General features: G+C 40.2%; 1 protein-coding gene across 3 annotated transcripts in view; it reads right to left on the bottom strand.

Moving 5' to 3' along the window:
• The window catches only part of CTSK (cathepsin K), a 31,360-nt gene that overhangs the window by 2,584 nt on the left and 6,999 nt on the right, over positions 1 to 21,777 (bottom strand). The window contains exons 1-5 of one of the 3 annotated variants that reach the window (XM_072428833.1): positions 13,656 to 13,674; positions 3,825 to 3,957; positions 2,152 to 2,274; positions 1,218 to 1,367; positions 633 to 851 (exon numbers count right to left, since the gene is read on the bottom strand). In XM_072428833.1, coding sequence (XP_072284934.1) covers positions 633 to 851; positions 1,218 to 1,367; positions 2,152 to 2,274; positions 3,825 to 3,950 — 618 coding nt within the window. In that variant the 5' untranslated portion in view covers positions 3,951 to 3,957; positions 13,656 to 13,674. Of the gene's footprint in view, positions 1 to 632; positions 852 to 1,217; positions 1,368 to 2,151; positions 2,275 to 3,824; positions 3,958 to 5,313; positions 5,487 to 13,655; positions 13,675 to 21,777 lie in introns of those variants that run through there. The other 2 variants (XM_072428831.1, XM_072428832.1) reach the window with 2 other exon arrangements.

Genomic DNA, 21,777 nt, shown 5'->3' with positions numbered 1-21,777 from the left:
GTTATCCAATAATATAACAATAGTGGTCCTTATTGGATGGCTATTAGGTATCCATAACAGCAGATGACTAAGAACCTTCTTCAGCATCTGGTGTTAACACTGTATTTTTGTCTGGGACAATGACCACTTCAGGAAATGAATATCTAGTGGCCTGCAATGTAAGAGGCATACTTCCCATTTATTTAATTTGCCATTGACCATCATGCCATACCATCATTGTTTATCAACCATTTTACATAAGGGGAATCCTTGAAATAACTTTCACGTCTTTCACGTGATTACTGCAGCTCACAGTATATAAGCGTGATGGTCAATTGGAAGAATGGCTCCTACATTGCTGGCCATTTGGAAGAATGCCCTCCTTACATATAGCCAAAAAGATCATTGGTGTCAAGTAAACTAAACTGAGATGCACAAACTGCTCATTGCTCACAGAACCCCTAGAAAACCCTGGAGGAACCTTAGGATCCCATGGAACCCTAAGGAATCTAGTGTTTGAGTGTGAAGGTCTACTATTGTGCCCAATAAGTATTTTGCAGCAAAATATCCTATCAGTGGTAATTTCCTTTGTTTGGATTACAGTGGGTCTTTTGCCAACCTTTGCCATGACATAAACCCTTGAACAAACATACCTGTCCTATATAGGGATAAATGGCATCTGAGTCAATCCCATTGTTATCCCTTACGTAGCCAAAAGCATTGGTCATGTATCCACCCTGACATCCATAGTTATCTGTATCACAGTCCACAAGGTTCTGGGGACTGAGGGAGACCAGATTTCCAGTCTTCTTCATGAGCTGTCCCTCCAATGCTCCCACTGAGCTGAAAGCCCAACAAGATCCACAAGCGCCCTGCCAAGAAAAAAGTCACAATTATATTTCATGGGGTCCTAATATTTGGCTGTCCTTCTGCCTGCACCACCTATCATTACAGGGTTTGGTAGCACCTTGTTGCCTATGTTACTTAATTTATACAGGCTGCTTCTTCTTTTACCACATCTATGCAATTTACTCTCATAGGCTTGAATAAAGTCATATAATGAAATAGGAGTTATTAGGGGTTCGGCCCGTACAAGTCTGTTGAGGGTGGATCACTGCATAGACCCACCCAGTAGTAAAGAGGACTTGATTTTGAGGATAATAAAATGTAAGTGGTTATAAACTGTAACCATACTATATTCATTTAATGCTGACAAATTGACTGTTTTAGATATTTACCTGATTTTGTACTGGAGTGACATAACCCCTTTTCCTGTAATCAATGTACTTTGGGATTTTGGCTGCCCAGTCAGGCTCGTAAGTATTGTTAGACTGTCGAATAGATGGGACTCTTAGTCCAGTCATGGTCTTGACTACTTCTTCACTAGTCTGTCAATGAAAGAATAAGGAAAATCTGATTTACAAGTCAATCGGTTTACAATGTATGTCTGTCCATGGACCAGAAATCCCCCTTAGGCTCCTGGACTTATGATCAGGCATTTACTGTTAGTGCCACAGCCACTTCTTTACTATGCAGGAAAAAACCCAAAGGATAACTATACTTATGCATAAACATACTAATTTGGTATCCAGTTGCTTTTATATGCATTCACAAATCCCCCCTCCGGTCATGTAACAAAGTTTAAAACTTTTGTAATCCCCCTTTAACAAGACTACCTGAGGTTATACTAAAATAAGAACCTTCTCTCCACCAATTTAGTCTTTTGAATTTGCAGATGAGTTGGTGGCCTCCAATTTCAACCAGGTCCATTATAGATGCTCATTTTTCCACTTTATGTCCATTAAAATGTTCCTGAGTTCTACTATCAAATCATGCTTTGAACTCCCCCATGATCCTTCAAGACTTTGTGCAAAACATTAGCTGTGCCTAGAATAGAATAGAAAGAGCAGAGTTTCTACTTTTTATAAGACTGCTCAGAGAGGGCCAAAAGGACTAACCAAGTGGCAATGAAGCATTAAGGAGGCCATGGCACTAAGATCTGGCTGGATTAAGGTCAGGTGAATAAAAAGACTGGTGGATGGAGCAATACGCTTCAAAAAAAAAAATACACCAATGCTTTATATATTTGGTATCCCAAAACCATTTATAAGTGCTTTTGTCTTCAAGACATAAAACAGAAGTCCCATATGTGGCTTATTGGAGGCCTCCTACCAGATCTCCCAGATGGTTCATAGCCAGATCATAGGTGTGCTTTCCCTGGGAGTATTCAATGTTATGGGAGGTGATCAACTTCAGGTTCTTTTCCCAGATTTGCCGTCTCGTCATCTCATCCAGCTAAGGAAAAATGAATAACATAACAAAGTCATGAATGGTAAAAGGCTCTTGGGTCACTGGCTATGAGACAGAATGATTTTATGAATATACATTGAAAAAATAAATTACACACTGATGAGTTTGCCTTTTATTTGTGTTATTCAGTGTTGAAGGATTTTTGATTAGTAGTTCCTAAATTCTAGGTTTATTCTTGATATAGTAAAATCAACAACCCCCAATAAGTCATGACTAAGGAAAATGGTTTCTTATCCCACTTGTGCTTTCCCAAACATGTTATTCATAATCATAAGACAATTAGAGAAATGTTTTTTATTATAACATTATTAGTCAAATGTTAAGATAGAAATCATAAGGTAATGACCAAAAGATGTAATATTTGTCATGACATACAGAAGTGGCGTCAAAAACTTTGGCAAGTTCATTTAAATGTGATCTTTATTGACTGGCCTTGAGCACAGTTGATAATAAATCTACCAGTCTGTGATGTTCTATGATGATTGCATAAAGGATAGGGGAGAAAGGGCACACTTGCTTTGTATCATTATGGAACTCGAACACCATTTGAACAACATTTCTTTGACTTTCTCTTGGGTTGAAATATAAAGCTGTGATCCAAGGCCGCAAATGAGGTTCCAGACCTATTGGTTTGAGCGTTCAGTAGAGGAAAGGCCAATACAGCATATCAAAGGTCTTCTTCCCATTGACCGAGGTAAGACATAGTGGAGTGCCAGTGGAACGAGCATGGTTAACCAGTGTTGTCCCTAGCTTCTTGTCCCAGAATAAAGCCCATTTGATACTCATGAATATGTGATGGAAGATGTGTTTGAAAAACAATGGCTAACAAGTTAGAAAAAAAGTTTAATATTATTTATAAAGTGTATTCATTTAGGCAGACAAATAAGACTGTAATTAGAGCATAGATTGTACTCCCTCCGGGCTTAGGAAGCAATGATATGTGAGCTTCAAGGCTTTGTACGGGGAAGTTGGAGCACACAGAAACTACAGGAAAATACACATGCAAGAAAGACAGAAATGAAATATTAGCACATAGCTGGTAACTCAAAGTATGTACTAGTCATTGCTGGGGCCCTCTTGGTTGGACCACTTGACTTATTATGCCTTAAGTAATCTCATAGGCAGTAGGTCAAAACTTTCAAGATGGAATTTTCTGTATAATGAATTATAGTAAAATCTTATATTGAAGGAAATTGTATCCTGGTAGTTTTTTAAGGTTTGGGGTAAGGTTGTTTTGGTATTTGTTTAGATTATGTTATAAGATAGATGTAACTTCGGACTATAGATATGTGCAAGTGTAAGTTTAAGTTAGTATTAAAGCCCAGTTTAAGGCTTAACACTCTCTAAGCTCTATTTTTAAAGTCATCATTTAGCCAATCTTTACAAAAGATGGTTGTTTACACAGCACAGTAGCTCAAGATGAATAGGAGCTGAAACAAGTAGAACAGTAATATTAAAATATTAAAGCTAATAAAATGTTCTAACAAATCATTACTGCAAGTAGTATATATTTAGTATCAAGGACAAAACCTTACTTGGCTGTTATACTGTTTACCATGGGTCTTCTTCCATTGTTCCCATTCAGAGTCTAGTATGTCATCCCAATACAAGGTGCTGCTCGCCAATGGAAGCACAATAGACAGTAGGCAAATCCAATACATTTTACTGCTGCAAAAAACACATGTTATTATTGTAATTACTGTATATCTGGCCTTCTACAACGTGCAATAATAGGAGAAATACAGAAATTCAGGATTCTAAAGGCACTAACACATAATTTATAAATACAATATCTTTATTTGACAATTTAAAAATACTTAGGAAAATGTGCATACACCAAAATACATGTAAGTGGTCTCGTCAAAGTCTCACAAAGTGGCCAGTGAAATTGGCAAATGATTAAATAGTCAAGATAGTCCAATAATTGGCATTACTGATTCAAAAGGCTTTACGGTTCTCAATGAGTTTCACAGAACGAGTCTGTTTTTTACAGGATATGTGGTTGTTAAGAGGATTAGAATTTAACAATTAGTTTTTACCATTATCCAACATAAATTTCCCCCAACCACTGTTTTTTTTCCCGAAAAAGTCATATTTATGTTATCTTGTTGGTTACCCATTTTTAAAGGCCCTATAGATGGCCAATCCATCTGGAAATGATTCTTTGGTTATGGAATACAATCGTAAAATCAATTCCTCACTATTTATCACCTATAGCTTCATCTAGTAAGTAGATTATCTGGCGTCATCATGGAGTCCTAATTCTCTGGAGGAAGTATAAGAAAAGTCCCAGGTCCCTAGGAGAACACAGTCCTTGTTCAACCTATTCAAAATCATAGGTGATGTATGACAAGCTTTAAAAACCAACTGAAACCTAGAGCATTATGCACCTGATGGTTAGAATATTAATTGGGTCAACATTTCTAGAAAACGGACAGCAACGGAAGCGTGTAGGGGGATAGGATGTCCCCTATTTCGTGAAGTTATCAGCAATGGAAGCCCCAATATATTTTCTAAACCTTCTATAGACATTCAACATTTCTAGAAAACGGACAGCAACGGAAGCATGTAGGGGGATAGGATGTCCCCTATTTCTTGAAGTTATCAGCAATGGAAGCCCCAATATATTTTCTAAACCTTCTATAGACATTCAGTTCTTATTGCCCAAAGGGATCCTATGTGATTGTTTCAGGTGACAGTAGGAAGAAACAAGCATGGCTCACCAGTCTGTCTGTATTATGGAGACAAGCAGGAGACACATTAGACTATGACCATTGTAGGGGCATCAAGACTGTGAGCACCTCCTAGAGACAGCTGGTGACATTACTATGGACTCTGTACAGCGCTATGTAATATGTCAGCACAAAATAAATTAAAAATACTTAATAATAATCAAAACATAATAATTATAATGACATTTGCTTGTCTGTGATGCTTTTGTACCTCCTAGACCTGTTTTAGTGTAGGGCTTCGAAATAGAAACATCTAACCCTAAAATAATTTTAGATTACACACATTACTTACATTGCAGATGAAATGCAATCTTCTTTCCTTGTAAGTGCACCTGGTTTAGAATTTCCCGTCCGAACAATTTCGAATGGCACCAGCTTTTTATATGGTTCACTTTGGGGAAGTGTTATTGGAACAATTTGGCCCAGGAGATCTTGGGTTTGGTGACTCATGATGGAAATAGACAACTTACTCATCTGATACAAACACACATGCCTAATAAAGCCAATATTGACAATACAAGGCATCATATTAATAATTCTTGGTTTTCATATAATCACATAACCTGAGGGCACTATATTAGACCTTGTCATGCTGATAATAAAATAACATAAATGCCCAAATATAGGGCATTGCACCTAAAAACCCTTCTCATTGCAATGCAGATCTCTCAATTTTTTAAATCAAATATGGAAGAGGGATGCCTTTTTGCACAAAATAAGTGGTCATAGTGTTTTTTTTTTCCATTGCTACCTTACTATTATATTGGCTTTTATGATGACAACTGTCATTTAGTACAAGGTAACAAATACAAAAATATAGGTGATGGATGAAAGGTTTACGGCATTATTACACTTATACATCAAACTCAAAGAGGAACAGTCAAGGAGCAAAGAGGAATATATGGCTTTGGTTCCAGAACAGGAAAAGGACATAAAAATAAAGGACATGTTATATGGCAATGTAGAGTAAAATCACACTTTGATTGATATTGCTATGTTTGTACGGAAAATAAAATGTTTTCGTTTCTATACAAACATAGCAATATCGTTCTAAGTGTGATTTTATCTATTTGTACTGTATGTTTTTTGTAACTTATGCATAATATTGTTTTATTCATGTAACAATATTAGTTATTAAATTTATGTTTTTATTTTATTAAAATTTAGAATAAAGGGTGCCTTTCCTTTCCCTCTTACTAAATGAATTTCCAGAATGTACAGTAGCCTGATATTTTGTGTCACAAACAGTATTATAGCATGAAGGAATAGAGGAGTGTTAGACCTACGAAGGGCCGAGGTGCAGGGGAGGACATTGGGTAGTGCAAAGTGTGCTACTGCATGGGCCCCTAGGTCAGTTCTGCACAGGGGCTCCATGTTTATGTCTACCACCTCTGAGGTGCAAAACCTGAGTACACCACCTGGATATTACCTGCAAGGAATAATGGACTAGTATTATAACATAAAGGGGTTTAAGCCTTCATAGGGCTTACAGGGGTTGTAAGGTCTGCCAGAGCCAACACACACCACCAGGACCTTACTGGTCAATGTATTAGGTTGCATTGGAGCACAAATGATGGTGGCACAGGGGCTCGCAGGAACACATAGACAAGGTAAAAGCTTTGGCTCCCTGATACCACTTAATAATTGGATAATAATAATGGAGTTTGTGTGTTCTCCTTGTGTTTGCATGGGTTTCTTTCAACATCCAAAAAACATGCAGGTACGTTATTTGGCTTTCCCTCAAAAATGTGGCCTTAGACTGAGTTAAAAGCACATGAATAATAGGGACCATTGATTGCAAGCCCCTTTGGGGAACAGTTATTGACATGACTATGAACCTTGTAAAATGCTGCATGGATAAATCTAAGAACCGTTCCTCTCAATCCAAAGCAGAAAAAGACATTTTAGGTAGAGTTCCACTTTAAAAAATCTATTCAAAACTAATTTAAGCCTAGTACATCAGCTTTATATAATATATTTATAACAGCTTTAAATATTATAACCAGTTTAACCCCATACATCGGAATATGAAATGTTCAGTTTCGTTTACAGACAGACTATTAGTTACATCTGTTTTCCATTGTGGAAAATCCCATGATTTCCTGTCAGCAGACTCTGACCTGAACGCAAGGAAGTAAAGTCATGACACATTTTACTGTGAACAAAACATTCACTAATTAAGTAAACATTTGTAAAGATTATACATGAATGATAAAGATGTACATGCTCTTTTGTGGGCAATCTAAGATATGTACTATATACAATATAAGCAATTGCACATTATGCTGCAATATATCAATAATGAAAATGTAAATGCACTATTAAGCCCCACCAAGAAGGTGCCGGTAAAAAAAATTAGGTGCTTTTTTTCTGGCTCTTTACAGTATGCAACACAGCGTCTACTTATAGGTCCTATCAGGATATCTAGCAATTAGCATTTTTGGTAAAAGATATATGAAATAGTGTATAGGTACAGGTACGGAAATGGGACAATGTAATGTATAACATAGGGTGCATAGGATTCAGCTGTTCAGACTATGTCATGTACAACATAGCATATTGTATAACAGTGCATAGGATTCAGCTATTCAAACTATGTAATGTACAACATGGCGTACTGTATAGAACAGCAATTTTCAACCAAGGTTCCACAGAATCCAATGGTGGCTCCAGTGGTTGCTTGGGGTTCTTTAAACTGTGGCTGATTGGCCACCAATTTGATGATGTCTGAAAAGTTCTGGGACTAATGGTAGAGACAGCTGTATGACACTAATGATGATTTAAGGTGTCTATAAAGCTAGTTATCTAACTACCTCCATTCTATGGACACTATGTTAGGAGTTTACTTACCCATTGACCCTGAAAATTGCTTTTTGTATGGGTTCTCCAAGACTTAAAAATTATTTTACTGGTTCTTCAGAGGTAAAAGCCTGGGAAAGATTGGTAAAGAGTGCACTGGTAAGGACTGTAACAACAGAATGTAGGACTATGTGCAACAATCAGGACTATGTTACATACAGGATAGCATATGGAGTGCAAGGTAAATCAAAGGGTATACAGTGCAGTGGTCATGGCTATGTAATATATAACACAGGATATACAGTTCAGTAAATGAAATTATGTAATGTACTATGTAAAACTTTGTAATAACAAAAGTCACATGCTTTAATATTTAGTTGGACCAACTTTAGCTTTGGTTGTGGCACAAATTTGAGTTGCACTAGTTTTTTGCCAAGATTTTGAATTAATGATGGGAAAGTCAGACCACTGTGTAAATGTTTTTCTTAGCACATCCCAAAAAAAAAGGATTAAAGTTTGGACATCAGGGTGGCCAAACTATGTTTGAAAATAAAGTCTCCTGCTCCCTGAACCTTTCTTTCACAATATAAGCCTAATGAATCCTGGCATTGTCATCTTGGAATATGTCCATGCCATCAGGGAACAAAAAAACCCATTGATGGAAAACCTGATCATTTGGTATATTGAGGTAGTCAACTGACCACTTTTTAGGCACATAACAATATTAAACCTAAACCTGACCAGCTGAAGCAACCCCAGATCACAACACGACCCCTATGGGATTGGGTATTTGTTTTTTTTTTTGGCAGGGCTGTGTACTTGTGCAGGAAACAGAACTGTAATGTTAGCTGAGATGCAAAATCAAGTCCATCAATTTCAACAAATTTGCATCCATAGAACCCTAAACCTGCAGGTAATCCAGTGGAAGTTTAAGGGAAAAAATCCTTACTGATCCTCTAAAAGGATTACAATTTACAGTGTTATTTGTTATACACTGATCACAATTTAAATTGTGGCATTTACACTGTGAAACAATAAAAAATGAAGTATCAACAATGACCACAAATACCCACCTATGTCAACAATTTAATAGTGAGTGGTGTAAATGCATCCATTACATGGTTGGTTTAGTATACTCCTGTAACCTTGGTGGTCAGTGTAACTGCTTCTGCTACATACTGTAGATATTCAGCATAAATGTTACCATAGCATTGGTGAGGAATTTAACCTCCTGAGTGGTGACTCCCAGTGTGGCTCGGGGTAAAAAAACAGCAGCTGATAGCAGATCCCCGGCAGTTCCCGATGACGTCATGGCGTGCGTCAGTGCGTGCCAGGGAGCATGGCGGGAATTTAAATAAATATATAAATATATTATATGCTACTGTACAGTTATATTACAGGTTTCAGTATTTTTGATTTATTTATGCACCCTTGTTTACAATGTAAAATACATTTTTAGGAAAGACAATGTACCACTTTTATACATATAAATGGAGACAGAAATGAACTGCCCAGGAGGTTAAATTCTATGGTTTATGTAAATCCCCTGGCATGTTGGTGGTCGGTGTAAATACCTTTATCACATTGTATCAATTCCCTTGTTATATTGCCGTTTGGCATAACTGCAAGAGGGAGCCTCTAGGGGGGCTATGGTTTGCACAAGAGGTGCAGAATCTAAGCAGCAGCCTGGTCTTCTCTAGAGCCTCTAGTGGTGAGGATGTTGTGATGCAGGCTGCTGCCAAGTTGAGGTGCTTGGGCACACCAGGGTGGGCAGAACACAGTGTGGTACCAATTCACTAAGCAGGAGAATAGTCACAGAAGGCTGGGATCGAGGCAGTGTAACGGTCCCTTCCGTGACGGAAGTTTGAGGATCTGTCAGACAAGCTCCATGTGAGATTATCTGACAGCCTCTTTGTTTTTACTTGTTTCTGTGTTGTTGTTTGTAATGACCACTCCCCTTGCATCAGGTGCAGCTGCTGGTCATTACTGCTCCTCCATTTAGTCTGGCCTCACACTTCATGCTGTGCGGTTGATATTCACTGCTGGATTGTGAATAGCTGGAGTGTTGAGCCATCCTGTGTTCCTGTTGATATCTGCTAATAAGATAAATTGCTTTACTTTTGGTGTTTTGTGGTGATTTAGTTGTTTATTAGGCCTCAGGGAGACACTGGGTCCTTCATAGGGGAAGGAACCAGCAGTCTCAAGCCAGACACTACTGCCAGGGCTTTACAAGGCTAGTAGGGCCTAGGTTCCAGTGTATGAGCATTCCCACCATCAGGGGATGCTCATATGGTTAGGCGTTAGGGCTAGATTAGGGTGTCTGCAAGGGGTGACCATTCCCTTTTCCCTAGTCATTTGAGGCCTAGTAGTTAATATACCTATCTGTTACCCTCCCCTCCCTGTTAATCGTGACATTATCAACCGCCCAAAAACCGCTATTTTTTCTGTTTGTCAGTGCAGCTATGGATCCTATCTCTGCACTGGTCGCACAACTGCAGGGGCTGTCTTTGGAGGTAGCTGACCCTCCTGTCTGCTGAGGTGGCGCTAGACTCCAAGAAGGTGGAAATTCATGTGTTTATTGACAGCGGGGCAGGGGTTAACTTAATCGATGGTCAGTTTGTCTGTATGCATGGTTTAACAACTAGTGCATTAGACAAAAATATCTCAGTGTTTGCAATTGATTCCGCTTCTCTCTCGCAGAAATGTTTGTCACAAATGGTGCAGGACATTCGTTTAAAAGTGGGTGATTCTCATCAAGAATCCATCTCCTGCTTTGTGTTGGAGGGTCTGCCTGCTCCGTTGGTGCTAGGTTTACCATGGTTAAGTAAACATAATCCTACTATCGATTGGCAAGCAAGACGGATTCTTGATTGGTAATATCCGCCCTGTATCCCGATCTAGAGGCAGAGGTATTGGCGGCCCAGGGAGATGCACCGGATTCTTGCCCTTCGGGCAAATTGTTTGTTCCTTATACATTGCGACATAAGGTGTTCAAGAAACACCACTGTACAGTCCTTACAGGACACCCTGGGAACAAATCCACGGTCGATCTCATCTCTCGTAGATTCTGGTGGCCGGGGTTGCGTAAATGTGTTGAGGGCTATGTGTCAGCATGTAGTACTTGTGCTCGTGCTAAGGTGACACATACTCGGCCTTCTGGATCCCTACTTCCGTTGTCAATCCCATCCCGACCTTGGACTCATTTATCGATGGATTTTATCACTGATTTGCCGAATTCCTCAGGAAAAACCGTGATTCTGGTGATTGTTGATCGCTTCAGCAAGATGTCACACTTTATTGCATTGGCAAGGCTACCTAATGCTAAAACTCTCGCACAAGTGTTTGTCGATAACATCGTGAAGCTACACGGTATTCCCACGGATGTGGTGTCTGATAGGGGGACTCAATTTGTTTCCAGATTCTGGAAAGCGTTCTGCACCTGTCTGGGCATACAATTGTCCTTCTCTTCGACACTGGGTCCTTCATAGGGGAAGGAACCAGCAGTCTCAAGCCAGACACTACTGCCAGGGCTGTGCAGGGCTAGTAAGGCCTAGGTTCCAGTGTATGAGCATTCCCACCATCAGGGGAGGCTCATACAGTTAGGAGTTAGGGCTAGATTAGGGTGTCTGCAAGGGGTGACCATTCCCTTTTCCCTAGTCATTTGAGGCCTAGTAGTTAATATACCTTTCTGTTACCCTCCCCTCCCTGTTAATTGTGACAGGCAGGCAGCAAGCAAGAGAGGTCAGGAACAAAGCCAGGAGTCAAGAACCAGAAATCCAGAATCCAAAACACAAGGGAACACAGGAGACACAGGGTAACACTGGAACAGCTCAAGGGAACTGCCAGGGAAACAACAGACTGGAAGACAAGGGGGTAGCACAGGAAACACTGGGAAAGCACTCAAAAACAGGTAGGTATATGGCAAATGCTAAGCAGAGCTAGAGGGCTCAGCACATGAGGAGACTGGTTGCATAAAGGCTGATTGGTGTGTCTGAGCCAGCTAAATAGCCAAGGGTGATTAGGAGACTATTTCCTGAATGGCCGGAAGAAGAGGCAATACTGATTTAATCTGAGAGAGTGGGCATGCCCGGGCTTAGAACTTCCTGCATGCGCAGGAGCGACATGCCTGAGCTTTGGTGAGGAAGAGATAAGTGTGACCTGGGGTCCTTAATGGACACCAGTTCTGGTGTTGCACCTCCACCCCCCTCCCCTTTGCTGTGCCTTTTGTTTCCATTGACAGAAGAGTGAACAAGTGCTGTACACACAGATTTGTACTATGAGGAGGGCAGGATGAGCAAGTGGCACCCTGTTGTATTCTCTTCCATGGGAAATTACAACAGTCATCACAGCTTGGTTGTTCATTTATCTGCCAGGATGGTTTGGTGAACTATGCTAGGGGACTGCTGTACACACTCTAGATTTTTGCTTTAAGCCGCATGCACATTTTTGCTTTATGCCGCATACACACTTGCAATTATAGTGAAAATTATCGTGAAAGATCCTTTCCAACGACTAAGCACTCCGCGATGCATGAACGATGCTGTACATACTGCACCATTCTGCTCTATGCAGAAGGAAGGGGGAGAGCAATGTAGCGGCACCCCGCTGCGTGCCCTCCTCCTTCACTTGCATTACGATCGGTCGCCGTTCATCGTCCATGGATCTGCCAGGATGGTCGTTCGGACGATGAACGACGCGCACTGTACATACTTCAAATTCTCGTCCGATATCGGCCCTAAGCCAAATATCGGGCGAGAACCATTGGAAGTCTGTACGTAGCTTAAGATGATCATGATCTACTTGTCACTCTGAACTTCTCTCCAGTTTAAATGGCACACTAGATGGCACTATTTTTTTTTTTTTTTTTTTTTAAATAAATTTATGATAGATAAAAAATGAGAATTTCTCCCTCCTGCTCACTCTTCCTTCCAGTGGGTGCCCCTGAAGTTACAAGCAAAGTGGTGGGCTCATGGAGAAGTCAGTACATTGGTATGGGACAAATGCCTGGCAACTGTTAATCACAAGAATTTTCAAGAGCCACCAGAGATTTTAAAAAAATATATAATGCATTAAACCAATTGGAGTGAATATCTAAAGAATGCATTATGAAATAATTAGGAATATTCTATAAATAAATGTCAGATCTTGATGCTGCCGAAACAGTGATTAGATTACAATTTGTGGAATCAAGTAGTAATATTATGTGGACACTAGATGACACTAACACACCCAATTTAATTTACAAGTACTGTTTTCAGTATACAGCCCTACAAAACTTTCAGGGCCCCTTTACACCAGGACTGTTACATTAGGTACGTATTGTCCTTGCAATAAGTGCACCTTCTGCCGTTCATAGATAGACCACTTTTCTGCTATCCCCCCACCACAATTAATACTCCCCCCTCAAAAAAAATAAAATTTAAAGATTTATAAAGAATATAAATAAAGCTCCCTTATTTCCAGGTTTTGGGTGATGTCACAGCAGCATTTGCCCACATTGTAATACCATCCATGAGAAAAATAAGAATAGGGTCATTGCCAAAAAATGTTGATAGAAGTAGGTGAGTACTGTGTTTATGTACATACACATTTCTTTAGCCATGCTACACGAATAGCGTCACCAGAGAAGTTCACCAGCAATCTCAGAATTGCTACCGGAAGTTCTATTTAAGGCCCAGAGTTTAAACTGTAAGGTGCTGGAATGGTTTTCAGCTACTGATCCTACAAACCCACATACCTGACCTGTCCCCGCTTACTTGGCTAGTAACTTCTGACCATGACCATGATCTGCTGATGGTCCAGCTTGTACTCTAACCACTGATTGTTCCCGCTTACCCGTTGCTGAACTGGCTGGTCTCCTGACCATGGCTTGTTCCTGCTTACACGTTGCTGATCCATCATGGGTTTGGGTATATGTATGGTAGATTTGGTATAAGTCAGGTCCATGGGACTGTTCTCCACTGTCCCAGCTTGTATTCTGACTAGGGGTTGTCCCTTCCTTCCCGTTGCTGAACTGGCGGATCTCCTGACCATAGCTTGTTTGCCTTTTGTCTGCTGCTGTCCTGGCTTGTATTTTGATCATTTACGTAATAGGTGAACCATATACATTCCTTTGCTAAACCAGTCTCAGAGCTTGTATTGTACTAGAAAATCTCAAAAACACAAACAGAAAAATAGAAAACCCCCGGTGAAGTGAATTTCCTTGTTACAGCCAAACAGCCAACATTTGTTACATAGAAAATTATTACATTATTTTCAAATTACTGGCACAGACAAAAAAAGAAAACAAAACACATTTTAAATCAAGAAAAAATGATATTTTTTTAATAAAAGGAGATCGAAACTCACAGTCTCCATATGTAACGTCTTCAAAAATTACTCGGCTTACATGCTTCTTTTTTGTTTTAAAGTATAGTTCCACTTTAAGTAATATAAGCTGTTCACCTACCATAGTGAACTACCACCATGCCAGGATTTTTTTTACCATATTCACTAAAAGTATACTCTAACTATACTGTACTATGTTCAAGATAAGTAAAAGAAAAATTTTGAAAAGCAATATTTAGCTTTGCTAAGTGAACAGGTAAAAATCCTTTACCAAAAAAACCCATTGTGTTGTAGCACATAAACATGCATTTTTATTTATTTCAAAATGTATTTATTTCTAAATAAAAAATAAAAAAAAGGATTGGGTCTTTAGGCTAGGAGTTCTAGGCATTTCTTCACATTTTTTCCTTTTTACATGTTGTGTTATAAAAGCCTGATGTTGTTGCAGAGCTCAATAGCTCAAGGTGAGGGTTTTACTAACAAGTTGGTGAGTGTCTTATCCTGTACTTCACTAACTCAATGGTCTACTGGGCTATCTAGTTAGCCAACATATAGTATCCTTAATGTGGTTTACAAACCTTTAATGTTTGTTATAAATATTTACCCATACCTATGGGGCTCGTCCACGTGGAGGTGCGGTTACTTCAGAGGTAGGCAAACTCCGGGCTTTAGGCCCGATACGACCCAGACAGTATTCCAGTCGGGCCTAACGCCCCCCTAGTTATTTATTGTTGGGTCCAGCCAAATTGAATTGTTGCATTATCACAAGACGAGAGCTGTGATATCAAAGACACTGCGCAGCTGACCATCTTTGTGCGTGGCATCATGCAAGACCTGGAGGTAGTCGAGGAGTTTCTCAGCCTCATCTCGATGAATGAAATGACAACTAGTCAAGATGTCCTCAATGCCCTCCTACCTGCTTTGAGTGGTTTCGACCTGTCAAAGCTCGTCTCGGTAACTACTGACGGTGCACCTGCTATGGTTGGATCTACCAAGGGACTTTCGCAGCTGCTCATCGACCACTGCCTCTCTTTGGGCTGTGCGCAGGAGATACGCAAGGTGCACTGCATCGTCCACCTGGAGTCATTGTGTGCCAAAGCAGTTAGCATGAAGAACATTATGTCTGTGGTGGTGAAGTTAATGAACGCAGTGCTTGCTCGTTCTCTCAATCACCGCATCTTCAAGCACATGTGCAAAGCTGCAGAGGCTGATTACGGCGATCTGCTTTAGCATACTGAGGTTCGCTGGCTCAGTCGTGGCAACATATTGAAGCGCATCTTCGTCCTCCGCCATGAGATTATTTCTTTCGTCAGTGAGAGGGGCCTCAATGGCTTTCAAAAGTTCTCTGACGAGGTTTGGCTCTGTCGTTTTGGGGGTTCCTCACTGATATCAGCTCTTACCTTAATGAACTTAACCTGAAGCTTCAAGGACCTGACGTGCTTATCACGAACATGGAAGACCACGGGCGGGCATTCGAAACAAAGCGTATTCTATGGGAGAAAAAGCTGTATAAGGCCGACTATGTCCATTTCCCGCAGCTCGCCCAGTTTGATGCAGCCCTCGTTGACACCGAAGAATACATCAGTGTGCTGTCAACCCTGTGGAATGAATTCTCTTCGTGCTTCACTGATGTGCATTCTCATTCGCAAGAGTTCAAGACCGTCAGCACTCCTTTTGACTTTCCCTTTGACGACGCCACCTCTGATGTGCAATTGAAGTTGATTGAGCTGCAGGCTTCGGACGTTCTCTTGTCCAAGTTTACTTCTTGCACTACTCTTATTGACTTCTACTATCAGCTGCCACATGCTCAGTTTCCAATGTTGTTAGGCTCTGCCAAGCGTGTGATCGCAATGTTTGGCAGCACTTACTCGTGCGAGCAGATGTTCTCCAAGATGAAGTTTTGTAAGAACAAGCTGCACTCTCAGCTCACTGACACCTTAATGACATTCTGTTGCTGAACTCCTCATCATTAGAACCTGATATTGTATCTGTCTTTAGGAACATGCAACATCATGTTTCCCATTGATTGTACTGTATTTTTAAATAAAAAAACTTTCCTTGGACACCTTGTTTCTTCTCGCCCAGTGTGCTTTCTTGACCTCCTAAAATGGCCAAATAGTTTGCCGACCCCTGGGTTACTATGTACTGGGTGGCCAATTTCAACCACTAGGTGCCTGGGACCTAAGATGGGCCTTTTTAGCAGATGCCTGCCTAGTATTGTAATAAACTTGCACAGTGAACTGGAGGGGTATTGGAGAAGAAACACTTAATTTGCTTATACTTTTTTAGAAATGCCTTTCACACAATGCATTCCTGTATGTCTAGCTAGGATACCCATCCTCCTCCATCACTTTACTGGTTCTTTTAGTTTATGCAGAACAATATTTAGTTTATTGATGTTTCTTCATCTTGTGACTCAATTTATGCAGAGTCATAGAATAAAATTGAGTATCAGTCATGCAGAGTCTGTACAGCAAAGGTCACATGTTCCACTGTCAGCAAAACAATCTATCTGGATATTATGAAATGTTCATAAGATGTGATCCAACTGGTAAGGCAAAAGACAGCTTACGAAGGTGTTATTAGTAATCTATGGTTGGCTTTGCAAGAGTGCTTTAAATGCAAATCTGGATTTGTGGGAAGGCAATGCATGCAATGGCATTGGGAATAGGGTAGTTATTTGAGGATCTGTAGGTTGCTGCTAGTTTTATAATCTTAAAGTGAACCTGTACATAGTAAGAAATCTCTCAATTTACACATCAAGTACATCAACAACATACCATATGAATCCATATAGAAAAGAATATTACAAATATTGTTGAATTCTTTAGGTAGGTCCTAATTTTCCAATGCGTTTCACAGCCTCTCAGGGTTTGGAGATTTAGAAATAGAACCACTCATGCGATATACCAGAAAGGATTGGATGTACTTTCAGAGAGATTAGTATGGATGCCCCTCAACAGGACTGTCAATTCTGTCATTTTGCCCTCCATGGGCAAAGCCAAGGTCTTTCTTTAATCATCAGCTCATGAGACAACATGAACTTTGAGCTTCCTTTAGCACTTCGACTGCCACACCACACAGTGGCTGTGACTGTATTTGCCAGATACTTTTAGTTATTCCTATGTCCTTAAATAGGTACTGGAAAAGGAGAAAAAAAAATGGAGATTTCACAAGCAGATGTGTCATGTGCAGAAAGCAAAGTCATATTTTGCCTAGTTCTACGTGGTTTAATCAGTAATGTTCATTTCTCTGTTTGTTCCTGTATTTAGGAACACATATGCAATTTCACTTCCCCATAAATGATAAAAAATAATGTTGATGGAGAAATCACACTAAATTCAGAAGAATATAAGTATAATGCCATGTAATTCAGTTTAAAGAAAATGAATGGGGAATTCATATGAAAAAATAAAATATTAATATAAAAATATTTACAGATAGTCCCCGGGTTACATATGAAATAGGGACTGTACCGTTGCTCTTAAGTTGAATTTGTATGTAAGTCGGAAAATGTACATTATTTTAACAAATGCAGATATTTTACGCAACATAATATTAGGCAGTGTGGTGTTAGTTACTGGATAAAATCCTCACTGTAAGTTAATCACAAGCAAAAGAAAAAAAAAACTTTATGGAGCCTAGACATTCATTAATTTTTAGAGCAAGCTGTGCTTTGATATGCAAAAAGAAACAACTGCAGAGTTTGTCTTAAGCTACGTACACACTTCCAATTATTATCGTTGGAAAACGAACGACGAACGTTCATGCACGATATATATAGAGTTAACGAAACGATCGTTCGTAGATATTGTACACACAATAGATACGATCGTTTGAGCGACAGAGGAACTATGTGCACGACAGGAAAGTGAACGGACGTTCGTTCATCACGCATGCTCTGAACATGGACGATCAACGAACGACCGTACACACGAACGATGTTCAACGATCGTCGTCCAATCCGATCCGTCGGTCCGGTCGTTCGTTTCCAGCGATTTTCCTCGTTCGTCGGCGTCGTTGGTTACTTTTTTACGAACGATTTTTTGCCCAATCGATCGTTCGTCGTTTGGAACGATAAAAATTGGAAGTGTGTACGCACCTTTAGTCATTAAACAGTTACAAAAGGCTGCAGAAAGAGCTCACCCCCCTCTAAGGTCACCCACAACCCTTAGCAAAAGATTTCTTCTGCAAGTTATGCAAACCGCCCCCTCCCCCCCATCAAGCCTTTGTCCTGCACAGAGGGAGCCGGGATGCCCCGTTCGTATCTAGGAGTCGTTCGTATGCTCACCTGTTGTTGACCTAGATTGTCTTCTGACCATGACTTCTTGCTTACCCATTCAACACACAGCTGGTCTCCTGACCATATTTTGTTCTTGCTTACCTGGTATTGACCCAGCATGTCCCCTAACCATGGCTTGTTCCTGCTTACCTGTTGACCTGGCTTGTCTTCTAACCATGGATTCTTCCTGCTTACCTTAAATTGACCTGGTTTGTTTAATGACCATGGCTTGTTCTTGCTCATCTGCTGCTTACTTGGCTTGACCCCTAACCAAGACTTATTCCTGCTCACCTGTTACTTACCCAACTTGTCGCCAGACCACATTTTGTTCTTGCTCATCTGTTGTTGATCTGACTTGTCTCCTAACCATGGCTTGCTCCTGCTTACCTGTTGTTGACCTGGTTTGTCTCCTGAGCATGGTTTGTTCTTGCTCGTCTGTTGCTTACTTAACTTGACCACTAAATCATGGCTTGTTCCTGCTTTCCTGATGTTGACCTGGATTGTCCTTGAATCATGGCTTCTTCCTGCTTGCCTGTTGTTGACCTGACTTGTCTCCTAACCATGGCTTGTTCCTGCGTACCTGTTGTTGACCTGGATGGTCTAATGAACATGGCTTCTTCCTGCTTACCTGATGTTGACCTGGACTGTCTACTAACTATGGCTTTTTCCTACACACCTGATACAGACCTGGATTGTCTAATGACAATGACCATTCTTGCTCATCTGTTGCTTACTCAGCTTGAGCCCTAACCGAGACTTGCTCCTGCTCACCTGTTGATGATTTGGCTTGTTTCCTCACCACAGCTCCTTCTTGCTTGCCTGTTGTTGGCCTGGCTTGCTTACTAATCCACATTTGCTCTGGCCTCTCTCAAGTCCAGCTGTTGTCTGCATCATCTGTTCAGGGCTGGGCACCACAGGACAGTGCTACTTTTTGCTCTGCATCCTCTGTATTCATGCTCCATGCTGATAGACAGCTTTAGCTATGACTATGGGGCCGCTGCTTCAACACAGAGAACAGGTGAACCTGAGTTTGCACCACAATGCACAGGTATGAAGGGTGTGCTGGAAACAGAAAATACATGTGCATTTAAAGGTCCACTGTGGTGCTGCCATATTGCTATGTGCAATAGAGAATATTGAAATTGAAAAACAAAAAAGTAAGTACTCCCTAGGTAGTGGCAGCATTGGTTTTCTTTTAGACTAAGAGCAGTTTAAATGCAGAAATATCTGTTGATCTTAGCAGAATTGCTGTGTCCTCAGCATGTCCTGTGCGCTGAAATGAAAACTCAAACAATGCTATATGTCTTCCAAACTATTTTCTGTAAACTTTGAATCCCCCTTCCCCATGAGAGAGAGGGTTGTCTGTAGACTGAGCCAAGAGAGCAACCTAGGATGACCTTTATACAGTACAGTAAGTAAATAATGTAACCCAAAGACAGAAAATATGCTACTGGTAGAATCACCAGGTAAAAAAAGCCTGATTAGGTAAAACTAATGCAACCACCACATCTAAGGATTGATGAGCTAAATTATATTACATTTATGTTTTTAGGTTTATATGCGCGTTGACTTGTTCAAATATGCATGCAATAACATATGATAAAGGTTGGAATCCAAAATAAAGAAAACTTGAAAGTTGCTATTCTCCTTCCGGAAGTCACCTGGCCAATCTTTTTGCTTACACCTGGTGCTAGTATTGGAAGGCAGTACTCTGCACACTTGTGTTAGGTCAGTGGTTCAAAAAGTACAGAATGCCAAAGGTAAAAGGTGTTTAGATTTCTAAGCAGGTCAGCATTGGCAGCTCCCACATTTCTTATATGACAGGTTTATTTCAATCAAACAATAGATAAATCTTTCTTTTCAGTACCATCATTTACAAAGCCTGGGGGTGTAAGAAAGGGAAAGTACACAAAATGTGACTCAGGAGTTTCCAGGCTGAATTATCGAAAAACAGTTCCTTGTCTTTTGTTATCAAACAGAAGAGTAGAAACTGTATCTGATGTGTATATATATTATTACACACACAAGCACAGCAATTTGCTACAAAAATGTATTGCATTGTATGTCATGTATTTTGCATTGTATGTCATGTATTTTCATTCATCCTGGTCCAGTACCAGAAAAAGGCTTTTGATATATTCGAAGGGCTTATACAATTCTTGCAGAAACTAGCTTGATTATTAATAGCTCTCCAAGACAGGAGAAGATATGTTATCATGGGAGAACCTAGGTGATCCAGAAAACCTGGGAGGAATCTAATCTAGGAATTGAAAACATTTGCAAATAGAAAATGATTTTTATTAGTTAGGATTTGCTGGATCACCCAGGTGCTCCCATGATAGTCTATCTTCTCCAGTCCTGGAAAGCTTTACCAAATCAGACCTATTGGGCCTGATAAATAAAGCTTTCCAAGGGTGGAGAGAGTACACAGTGAAGCGGCGTGATCCAGCAAAACCGGAATGAATCTGGTCCAGGATTCAAAACTTTTGCTAGCAAATACCTTCAAAGAAATCCATTCCAGGTTTGCTGGATCACCCAGCTCCACTAGTGAAAGTGTATCCTCTCCTCTGTTAATAAATCAGACCCATTGTGTCTGGAGGCTTTTGTGACTCAAGATAGCAACACTGTATTGTCAAAAGAGAAATCAATAAATGCAGAGTGGGACAAATGGATATGATGGGCAATATTTTGTAATTAAGTAAGTAAAGCCAACAATTTTGGAGTTGGAAATGCACTGTATCGATGTCAACTCCCATAGCAGCATCTGAAACAATCCTTTGATCTGCCTGTCATGAAGAAGCACCCACAGGTGATGATGGATGGGAAGGCTATCAGCAAGGTTTGGGATTTTTCTGACCTAGTCCTGAAAAATCCCACACTGCTGGCATAGCGATGCCTCCTGCCATGTGTGCCCAGCTGGGGACTACAAAGAAGCACCTGCAGAGCCACAGAACCAGAACTGCTTTGGCTCATAAAGACTTGGAGCGGGGTGACACAGCCCTTTATAATGTGCCATCAAACATTTTTTTTTCTATTTTGGGGTAACAACTTTGTTGCAATTGTTCTTAGTTTCTTCACGTTCTTATTCTTCATTGTTCTTCTTTCTATCCTAAAGTTTCTTTCTTTCTCTTCATCATCACATACCGGTAAGTTAAAGTGGGAACAAGTAATCATGCTATTTTTCACTTCTGGAGGATGATGTCTGCAATTCAGTTAGTGGAAATATTGGTACCCCACCTAACCTCCATTTTCCTAATGTTGGTGCTAACCCCAGAATATCAATTAGTAAACAAATAAACAAAAATGGTAGTTCTGGATAATAAAAGGTAACAGTTGCAGCTAAAACCT

Source organism: Pyxicephalus adspersus, chromosome 12 (genome assembly GCF_032062135.1).
Source record: "Pyxicephalus adspersus chromosome 12, UCB_Pads_2.0, whole genome shotgun sequence".
In the NCBI taxonomy this organism is placed as follows: Eukaryota; Metazoa; Chordata; class Amphibia; order Anura; family Pyxicephalidae; genus Pyxicephalus; species Pyxicephalus adspersus.
This window is presented reverse-complemented; position numbering and strand designations above follow the sequence as displayed.